We start from the raw sequence: 11,074 nt of genomic DNA on the forward strand, positions 1-11,074 counted from the left end.
ATTGCCAATAGATATTTTTCAGTCCTTGTGTTTTTTTAATCTTACCGGAAATGCTAGCTAATCCGCAGCACAAGCACGTGCGATATCTGTACTATACTCAACTAGACATCAGCACAAGTCCAACATCCTTTCGGAGATTCCTATCTTCCTTTGTGCAAACTGTTCCATTTCCGTGCAAGCGCTATTCCGAACCCAGCGAGATCGTGTCACACGAGCAGAAAAAGCACGGATTCACACATCCAGAGCCCAAAAATACTGCACCCGTCTCGTCTCCTCTCCTCTCTCGACCGGTCAAACAAGGAGCATGCAGCTTCGTCGTAGTGTCCGTTCCATACACCTCCTCCTCCGTTCACGCTTGACTGGAAATATAAAACTCGAACGGGACACAAGGCTCACACGACTCTTCTCTCCCCCTGACTCGGCTCCGTCGTACGGCACTACTCTACTGCTCCGACGCTGCGGGGCTCTCGGCTAACCACCTCACCTCACCTCACTGGCTCCTCCCACCTACAGTAAACAACACAGCCAGGAATCATCAAAGATCCGGTCCGCCGGAGCCGGAGCCGGAGCTGGTTATTAGCATGGCAGCCTCGTGCAGGGAGCTGGCCGGGGCCGGCCTAGCGCGGCCGGCGACCGCGAGTTCGCAGCCCGGCCGGAGCCGGAACGAGCTCTGCTTCGCGGCGCTGCGGCAAGAAGAGCGGGGGCATCAGGGGAGGAGCAGGAGGAGGGGGGTGAAGGTGGTGGCGGCGGTGAGCGAGGAGCTGCCGCGGCTGGCGTCGGCCGGGAAGGGCGCGGGGAGGCCGCCGCCGCCGCAGGGGAAGGTGGCGCTGCGGGCGGCGCTGACGGTGCGGCGGAAGCAGAAGGAGGACCTCAAGGAGGCGGTGGCCGGCCACCTGGACGCGCTCTGGGACATGGTCGGCCGGGGCGTCGTGCTCGAGCTCATCAGCACCAAGATCGATCCAAGTAAGCGAGCAGAGCATCCTTCCTTCCCTCTCTTTCTCAATCAGAGCTGTCAGTTCAGTTCATTCCTGGTACTAGTGCTAGCTCGGCCAAGTTGACTCCCCCAATCCCCTTTCGAGCGGTTCGATCTTGGCAAAATATTCGTTTCGATCCCTGTTTGTTCGAGTTCTTTCTGGGATGCTAGCTGCTTCGTCTGCTGCTGTTGATGGTCATGGTCCAGACCAAATTGGTAGGTGGCAGCCGGAGCCAGGACCAGGAGATGCAGACGGACGATCCAATAATGGCGTGTTTGTGAATTGTGATACGGTCATGTGAGTGTTTGCAGTAGTAGGAAGGATATTCCCTCTACATTTTCCATGGACCTTCACTCCCCATGATATGATAAATGACCAAGAACCACTGCCGAATATCGCAAAGCTGATGATCAGAATCACTTTCTGTTTTTCTGTGACCGGGAAGAATCGCTTTCTTTTTGTGGAGGGTGCCGACCAGAATCACTATGCACGACTGCAATCAGCATGTTTTCCTCCCCTCCCCATCATTTCTCTGTTATTCTTTTCCCATCAACATGTGGCCGGCAAAGCTGTGTGGAGTCCCAGATTTTACTTTTGTCCGCGCCCACGTTTCCCAACAAGTTTTGCCGCCACGTCCACCGCCACACGTGACGCTCATGGACCCGTCTCACCGTCGGCAGGGACGAGGAAGGCGGTGCGGAGCGGCGGGGCGTCGATCAAGGACTGGTGCGCGAAGCGGGGCGGCAAGGGGGAGCACGTGGTGTACACGGCGGAGTTCACGGTGGACGCCGGCTTCGGCGAGCCGGGCGCCGTCGTCGTGGCCAACCGGCACCACCGCGAGTTCTTCCTCGAGAGCGTCGTCGTCGAGGGCGCGCTGCCCTGCGGCACTGTCTACTTCGACTGCAACTCCTGGGTGCAGACCACCGGGGAGCTGCCCGGCGACGCCAACAGGGTCTTCTTCAGCAACAAGGTGCGTGCGTGCGTGCACTTCTTTTTCACTTCAATCAGGTTCAGGAAGACAAGAACTTGTTAGGACTTGGTAGCACTGGGTTATGGCCTTGACTGGGCGCACGTAAACGTAATACCAATCATGCGTTGATTAACAGAGATTTTTGGCTGCTAAAGTTGGTGGTGCATCATTGTCTGTGATGTTGATAGAGGGAGAAAGGAGGCCATTAGCTACAGTCTGAAAATAAAACTGGAATCTGATAAAAGAAAGTAAAGGAGGTAATTAACTGCAAATCTAGGAGGACAATTTGAATGCATGATTTGATTGAGACATGTCATTGTGGCCCAAGTAGTGAAAATCTGTGGCCTGGACGAGAACAATCTCTTGGCACTAACTTACTACATTTATGAACCTAGTGGACATCATTGTCATATATACGTTCCTTGAAAAAAATAAGTGTGTATGTTTTCCAGCACTGTTAACACTGACAGGCTCGTCGATCTATTAGGATTCACCAAAGAAATAGTCAAGAACCATTGAAAATTCATAGTGGAGAAGGATCCAGCACTGTTAACACTGACATGAACACAAATTCATATATAAACGCGTCTAACTTAAGCTGTGGTCTCCGTATTCTAATATGGTTTATAGTTGACTTTTCCCCCAAACATGGTGTATAGTTGATTTCTTTAATGACTACCCAGTGATTTTCCTAGTGTTTGACTCAATTTACCGGGAGTTTGTATTACTGGATTTGTGATAATGTATGGATGATCTTCTCATGCAGCCGTATTTACCGTCTCAAACACCTCCCGGGCTTAGAGAAATAAGGGAGAAGGTGCTGAGAGATCTACGTGGAGATGGTACCGGGGTTCGAAAGATATCTGACCAAATATATGATTATGCAATGTACAACGATCTGGGGAATCCAGACCGGGGTAAAGAGTTCATCAGACCCATCCTTGGAGGCGACAAGATCCCTTACCCACGTCGATGTCGGACCGGTCGTCCACCAACTGATACTAGTAAGTTCTGTTATCTTCTTGAAACCCTTAGCAGATAGTGGAAAACAGAATTCGGCCTAAGCCAGAAAAGTGTATGTTTATTGTCCAACTATATCTACCAGTGCTTGTCCAGTTCTATTTGATCAAAGGCCATGTCATTGTCAGACTTTGGTAGCTTGAACCATCAGGCAGTAGTCCTGGACCACATGGTTTGATCCAATGAGGGTGTCCGAATTTGACAAACAAAAAGCATGGGTTACACAAGACCTAAAAGTTAGTCTTGGTCATATTCTTGCAAAATCTATTTGACACACTCCATGGATAAAGCACCATGAGTTATCAAATTGAAACAGAATAGTTAGGTTGGAACCATATGTCCAGTGGCAACCTGGAAGCATCATATACTGTATCTAGCATGTTATGTTAGAGCAACTCCAACGCACCGACCCAAACGGACACGCGCTTTGTCCGCTTTTCGTCCGTTTGGGTCGGCCAGGTGAACGTGCGCGTTCGGTTTTTCATTTGGGTCGGCAGGTGCGCCCAACGGGTGGCCGGCCCATTTATGCCGATGTGGCCGAAGCTGACTAATTAAACATAATTATACATAAATGGCCGGTCAAACGCCGGTCAAAGTCCACTTAAACAACTAGAAAAAAAAAACTAATAAGCCGCCTGCACACTGCCCTAGTAGACCGCCTTGCCCTTGCCCTTGCCGTCATCGTCCTCGCCGCCGGTGAGGTCAATGAAGACGGGGGGAGGCCCAGCCCAACCGAACGCGGCTTGATAGGCCGCCAGGGTAGCCTCCTCCGGCATCTGCTATGGCGGCGGCATAGCGGCGAGGCAGGCGCGCTCCTCCTCCTCCTCAAGCCGCAGAGCCTCCTCGTCACGGCGCAGCATCTGCCGCTCGCCGTCGGCCCCCTCCTCGGCGAGCCAGTGCACCTTCCAGCGCTCAAGGTGGGCCGCCTCTTCTTCCGGCGTGGCGGCGTAGTGGCAGGGAGGCGCGCTCACCCACTCGCGGTACTGGCCGGTCCATGAATAGGACTCCTCCGGACAAGTGGGGGGCAGCGGTGACCGCTTGAGCTCCGGCTTGGGTTTGGGCTCGACGAGGGGCGGCGGCGGGGACAGTGGCGGCACGAATAGGGGCGCCTGGACGGAGTCCCCCGCCGCGGACAGAGCAAGGGCTTGCTCCAGCCCATCCCAATGGCCGTCCTCCTCGAGCCGGCTCGCCTCCAGCGCATGCTGCAATGCCTCCTCGAGGGCGGCTTGGTACTCCGCCAACGCCTCCTCTTCCTCCGGCTCTACCCGCAGGGGCGGCGGCGGAAGGTCGTGGTTGATGTGGACGCCGAGCCGCCATTGCTCCTCGTGCTCGAGGGCAAACCAGGCCCCCCAGTTGGGAGAGTCTGCGGCGTACTCGGGCATCCGCCGCTGCGCCGGCGTGAGTTGCGCCCGGCACCTGTGCACCTCCTTGTCGTGTGCCCGCTGTGTCCACGGAACCGCCGGCACCAGGATCCGCTGTGGATCGAGGTGCCAGTGGTGCGGCAGCATCACGTCGGGGTAAGGCAGCGGCTGCTTGTACTCCTAGTGCCACCGCGCTTGGTGCACCGGGATGTGCAGATGCTGCCGACCTGGGCAGGCACACGCCGGCTGCGGAGGAGGAGGGGAGGGGGAGCACGGGAGGATGAGGCGCCGCTGCCGGAGCTGCTGCCAAAGAGGCCCATGGCTAGGGTTTTGGGTTGTCGCCGGCGAGGAAGCAAGAAGGGGGTGGTGGGGGGCCAGATGTGGACGGAAGTGGATGAGGACGCCCCCCCCCACGCGTGGGTTAAAAAACGACGGTTGCACTTGCTGACTAGTGGGCCCAGTGTCGGTGGTCGTCATAAATTAGACGGTGGGCGGTAGTTGGGTGGCCGCCAAGTGGGGCCGTGGCGGACACCGAGGGGACGCGCGGCGCGTCCGCGCCGACGCATTTGTGGCCCAAATTTGGGCCGCTAATGCGTCGGCGCGGACGTGTTTTGGGTTTGGGTCGGCGTGGTGGGCCTCCACTTTTGTCCGCGCTGACCCAAACGGATGCAGGCGAACGATTTGGGTCGCTGCATTGGAGTTGCTCCTACATTGTTTAGTTTTCTCATGTTTCTTCGTTTCTAGTGGCTGTGAACTCCATAAGAAAGCATGCCCACTGTCAGTATTCAGTACTTACCACGAAAGGTTCAATAGTCGTTTGTTTTCCGATTCTCCTTTTCATGAAATTGAGTCTTTAGTTTGTAGTTGTGTTGATTTTTTGTGATAGTGCTACATTACATTTCTTAATTCTTTGTGACTCATATGGCATGCTTATTGCTTAGTTATAACTTCAAAGACCGGCAATCAAACCGTTACTACAAAGTGACCCTAATGAATTCTTCAGATAGAGCAATTTGGCACCTCATACAGAAATGTTAGAATTAACATTGTGCATCTAACTGTGGTGCAGACATGCTATCTGAGAGCAGGGTGGAGAAGCCGCATCGAATATACGTACCTCGAGATGAGACATTTGAGGAGCTGAAACAGGGAGCCTTTATATCAGGGAGGCTCCGAGCAGTACTTCACACCCTAATCCCCTCGCTAATTGCATCAATCTCAGCTGACACCCACAACTTCCAAGGCTTCCACCACGTTGACAACCTGTACAAGGAGGGTCTCAGGCTCAAGCTAGGCCTCCAGGAGCACCTGTTTCAGAAGATACCATTTGTACAAAAGATTCAGGAGTCGAGCGAAGGGATGCTTCGCTATGACACACCTAGCATCCTTTCCAGTAAGTAAAGTTCATCGCAGTTTACCTTATGCTGGTGTGTCAGCACCAAATGTTTGTTCAGATTCAGGATCTCTTAGAGTTGCCTCTTTAATCCTGTGACTCCCATTCCACAGAGGACAAGTTTGCATGGCTCCGTGATGATGAGTTTGCGCGGCAAACTATTGCAGGAATAAACCCAGTTAGCATTGAGAGGCTCAAGGTAATAAAATGAACATGGTCCTTGGTGAAATATTTGTTAATAATGAACTTCTAGGTTGATCAGTAAAAGTAATCCATTTATTTATTTATTTGATAAATACTTAACCTGGGGAATTTACATGGAAATAGGTTTTCCCACCAGTGAGCAAGCTGGATCCTGCAATGTACGGTCCACCTGAATCATCAATTACAGAACGGCACATTTCTGGTCAGCTCAACGGACTGACAGTACAAGAGGTACCTTCGTACGACCGAGTCTTAATTTATGTTCAGTTATGTACCAATGATCATTCTTGTATTGATTCTGATCACACACACCTTATGAACAAAGGCAATAGACATGGAGAAGCTCTTCATTGTAGACCACCATGATGTGTACATGCCATTCTTGGACCGGATCAACGCGATCGAGGGACGGAAAGCATACGCAACCCGGGCGATCTTCTTCCTGACTCAAGGTGGCACATTGAAACCGATCGCGATTGAGCTTTCTCTTCCTCCAGCACAGTCAGGGGAGCCTCAGCCGAGCAAGGTCCTTACCCCTGCCTGTGATGCTACATCCAACTGGATCTGGATGCTTGGCAAGGCGCATGTCAGCTCCAATGACGCCGGTGTTCATCAGCTTGTTAATCACTGGTATGATTTTTTCATCCTTCATTATCAACTGCTTACGCTGAAGTGGTTTTAAATTTCAGTGTCGGAAATACTTCAGCACATACTGAAATTACTGACTTTCAGTGGTTTCGGTTTGCATTTCGGCCAAAGGACCGAAACGTTCACTTGAAATTCAAAAAATATTTGAAAACTGCGAATATATTTTGAAAAATATTTGAATTCCTGGAGTATACAACTTAAATGACTGAAACATTTTGACCGAAAGGTAAATATTTCGTGTCTACTGAAGTGACTGAAATTCAGTGAAATTCATTGAAATCTCACTGAAAGTGAAAACCAGCCATGCATTTGAATCATGCCATTGGTACTTAAACTGTCTCCAAAACCTGGAGCACCTCCTGCAGAGTGTGACCAAGGAAATACTCCTACTTACCATGTACACTCTGACAAACTCTTTCAGGTTGAGGACGCATGCTATAATGGAGCCATTCATCCTGGCGGCGCACCGGCGAATGAGCGCGATGCACCCCATCTTCAAGCTCCTACATCCTCACATGAGGTACACGCTGGAGATCAATGCGCTTGCGCGGCAGAGCCTGATCAACGCCGAAGGAGTGATCGAGTCCTGCTTCACCCCTGGCCCTGTCTCTGGCGAGATCAGCTCCGCCTACTACCGCAACCACTGGCGCTTCGACCTCGAGGGCCTCCCGGCTGACCTCCTCCGCAGGCATGTACCCTCCACTGTGACATTGCAACTGAGAATGATTTGTACTATGGTGATCACTGACATCCTCATTTTCTCAGGGGAGTGGCCGTGGAGGACGCCACACAGCCTCACGGCATCAGGCTTCTCATCGAGGATTACCCTTATGCAAACGACGGGCTTCTGCTGTGGTCCGCCATTGGCAACTGGGTGGAGTCCTACGTTCAGCTCTACTACCCAGACGCCGGCACGGTCCAGTCCGACGACGAGCTCCAGGAGTGGTACCACGAGTCCATCCATGTCGGCCACGCCGACCTCCGGGACGCGCCCTGGTGGCCGCCGCTGTCCACGCCGCGTGACCTCGCCAACATCCTGACCACGCTCGTCTGGCTCGCGTCGGCGCAGCACGCGGCGCTCAACTTCGGGCAGTACCCGCTGGGCGGCTACGTCCCGAACCGGCCGCCGCTGATGCGGCGGCTGCTGCCGGACCCGGAGCGCGACGCGGCGGAGTACGCCATGTTCCTGGCGGACCCGCACCGGTTCTTCCTCAACGCGATGCCCGGGGTGCTGGAGGCGACCAAGTTCATGGCGGTGGTGGACACGCTGTCGACGCACTCCCCCGACGAGGAGTACCTGGGCGAGAGCCTGGACGAGGGCGCGGCGCCGTGGACGGGCGACGAGGAGGCCCTCGCGGCGCACGGCATGTTCGCGGCCGACGTGCGCCGCGCCGAGGAGACCATCGAGAGGCGCAACGCCGACCACGGCAGGCGGAACCGGTGCGGCGCCGGGGTGCTGCCGTACGAACTGCTGGCCCCCAGCTCGCCGCCTGGGGTCACCTGCCGCGGCGTGCCCAACAGCATCTCCATATGATACGCACGCCATTGTATACCGGCGATTCGTTCTGGATTTTGTTTAGGGGATTCCCCTTATTTAGGGCCAGCTTGTCGATCTACTAGTTTTGATCTGGATGTTAGTCTCGTGGTCTCCCAAATCCAAATTCAGACCAATCTAAGGCCGCATTTGACCTAGAATGGCCGGCATGGGCGCCCGCGTCGGAGCTACGCGACTGGAGTCAGCACCCCGACCAGACCCACCTCCTGTTCGTCTCCAAGCACGCCTTCCTCTCCCTCCCCTTCACGACACCAGACCCAGCACCGGAGTGGACGCACCACCGGCTCCCCCACGAGGCCTCCGTCGTGACAGCCGTGATCGATTTCCGCGGCCGCATCCTCGGCATCGCCGACCGCGCGGAGCTGCTGGAGTTTGTCAGGACCCTGCAGTGCAAACACAATCCTCTGAAGAAATGAACTGCTTAACTGAAGAAATGAACAGCGAGGATGAAGCGTTACTGACCTGGGAAATGGAGGGCCAAGATTGAAGACAGCAAGTGACGATCAACGGCTCTCCTCTTCAACGGTTCCTGTTCCTCGTCACGCTGTTGCCGTCACCCGCTGAACCTCTACAGGACGGAAAGCAGAGCACGTGCACGACGCTACCTACCCTGCCAGCTACTTATCTCCTCCGCCAAGCAAACTAGCGGCATCTTTTCCCCATTCTACAAGTTGTACTCCCTAGCGTAGCTCTAGAACCCTAAATTACTTTTGTAGAATTCGGAATTGATCCTCGATCTGTACCTGTATCTTGCTACTTGTTCTTGGCGATAATCAAATCGGGGCAAGTTCGAGTGATTTGTGTGTTTGATCCGATCGCTAGTCCTGTCAATTGGTATCAGTAGCCAGGCGTTCCTCGGAGGCGGATCGGTCGGAACACGCTGTGGTTGGGTTTCGGCTTGGTAAAATTCCACAGCCTGTTGCCGATTGCGGCGGCGGTGTTCATCGGAGGCGAATTCTTCGGCGGAAGGGCGAGGTCACCGGCGAGGGTTTTGGACTCGCTCCGCTGTAAAATTCCGGAGCCATGAGTGACACCATGCCTACCCGAACCAAGCACATGGACGAGATCGCTGAAGAAATTGACACACTTTGCGAGGAAGTGGGCGTTTTGAGTCACAAGCAGGACCAGATCCAAGATCAGATCGATCAGGTCAACACAAGGTTGCTTTCTGTCGAGTCCCTGGAAAAGCAATTGGGAAAGGTCGAGCTATTAGTGGAGAAGAATGCAGAAGTTCAGCAAGAAATTTTCTCCATCTTGCGCACCATGCGGTCTGAAAATCCCAACCCACCCTCCCCTGAGTCCCTTGTTTTAGCATCAGTGACAACACTGCAAAACCAAAATCAACAGCAACAGCCAGATCAAGGAGAGCCACGAGTTGAGCAGCGTCTGCAGCAACCACCAATTCAGAACAGCAGTACTAATCCAACAACGCAGTTGCAGGCAAGCCACACGACACAGTATCAGTCTGACCGTGCTGCCCAGTTTATGAGGAGCATTTCCAAAGGGCCTACATTGGATTTCCCCTGCTTTAATGGAGAAAATCCTTTAGGCTAGATCCGACAGGTCACCAAATACTTCCAACTTGCTCAAACTCCCGACGAATGTAAGGTAGATTTGGCCCTTACTTACTTCACAGGTAGAGCAGACAACTGGGTGAGGAGTGCTCAACTGGATAATGCAAAAACACCCTGGGAGGATTTCTGCAGACTGATTTGTGACAGATTTGCTGATCATAGCATTTATGAAATACTGGAGAAGTTTCATAGCCTCAAACAAAACACACTGTCAGTTGCTGCATATACTGACAAATTTGAAGAAATCATGGCCATTGTAAGAGCTGACCACCCTTATTTGCAGGAGCAATACTATGTTGTCAGCTTTGTCAATGGATTAAAGCCCAGCATAAGATGCAACTTAAGGCCACAGAGACCTAAAACTCTTAGCCAGGCTTACTGGTTAGCAAGGGACTATGAGAGTGGACTGCAAGCAAAGTACCAATCTTACATGAACCAGCAAGAACGACTGCAGGCTCATTCGAGCCAGCAAAAGCACACTATTCCACCAGCTCCAAATTTACAGGTACCACTTGCAGCTCCAGCCACCAAAAAGCCAGGTATATGTTGGAGATGCAATGGACCGTGGGTGCCAGGCCATAAGTGCAAACAAGCACCTTCAGTACACGCTATAGTTGGTCCTGAAAGTGCTGAAGATGTTACACCTGAAGAGGAGGCCCAACTTGCAGTACTGACAGTTGAAGGCCAATGGACTGAATCTGATAATCAGTGCATGCACATTTCTGCACAAGCAATATCAGGAAATGCTTCCCTTCTACTCTAGCAATACACATTATGGTAGGGGGAAGACAAGGTGTAGCCCTGGTAGACACTGGCAGTACTAATACATTCATTGATATGAAGTTTGCTCTAAAAAGTAACTTTCATCTGATCAATACACCCACAAAGAAAGTGACAGTAGCAGGTGGGGGATCATTGAGTTCAGGTGCTTATGCTCCCAATACCAGTTTCAAGATCTGCAATGAGACATTTTCAAACGATTTTACAGTGCTGGAACTGCAAGGATATGATGTGGTTCTAGGTTGTGATATGCTCAAACAACACAACCCCATAGCAATGGACTTTGAAGCCAGAACAGTCACTATGACCAAAGATAAGCTGACACCTGTCACATTCCCTGATTACACAACTACTGTTGTTCCTAAAATAATTTCAGCAGAGAAACTAGAACATATGTGTTCTAAAGGAGCAGTGGGTTTTACAATGAGCCTCCAGTTTATGTCCACTGCTGGCAAATAATTCATGGCAGCACAACAAGCACCAGAGGATATACTACAGGTTTTAGAATAGTATGATGAATTGTTCAAAGAACCTACTGTTCTGCCTCCAGCAAGGGATTGTGACCACTCCATACCTCTTAAGGAGAATTCCACAC

At 52.4% G+C, this 11,074-nt stretch overlaps 1 protein-coding gene across 1 annotated transcript; it reads left to right on the top strand.

Moving 5' to 3' along the window:
• The first annotated feature begins 377 nt into the window (after positions 1-377).
• Positions 378-8,231, top strand: LOC123098654 (probable lipoxygenase 6). The gene is made up of 9 exons (XM_044520703.1): positions 378-963; positions 1,655-1,944; positions 2,711-2,948; positions 5,395-5,718; positions 5,832-5,917; positions 6,046-6,153; positions 6,248-6,552; positions 6,992-7,258; positions 7,336-8,231. The coding sequence occupies exons 1-9, from the start codon at positions 582-584 to the stop codon at positions 8,102-8,104; spliced, it is 2,769 nt and encodes a 922-aa protein (XP_044376638.1). The 5' UTR covers positions 378-581; the 3' UTR covers positions 8,105-8,231.
• The last annotated feature ends 2,843 nt before the right edge of the window (positions 8,232-11,074 follow it).

Source organism: Triticum aestivum, chromosome 4D (assembly GCF_018294505.1).
Source record: "Triticum aestivum cultivar Chinese Spring chromosome 4D, IWGSC CS RefSeq v2.1, whole genome shotgun sequence".
Lineage (NCBI taxonomy): Eukaryota > Viridiplantae > Streptophyta > Magnoliopsida > Poales > Poaceae > Triticum > Triticum aestivum.

Coding starts and splice junctions, on each gene's coding strand:
- LOC123098654 (XM_044520703.1), top strand. CDS start 582: ATGGCAGCCTCGTGCAGGGAGCTGGCCGGGGCCGGCCTAGCGCGGCCG. Junction 1,945..2,710: donor GGGTCTTCTTCAGCAACAAG/GTGCGTGCGTGC, acceptor CTTCTCATGCAG/CCGTATTTACCGTCTCAAAC. Junction 5,719..5,831: donor CACACCTAGCATCCTTTCCA/GTAAGTAAAGTT, acceptor CCCATTCCACAG/AGGACAAGTTTGCATGGCTC.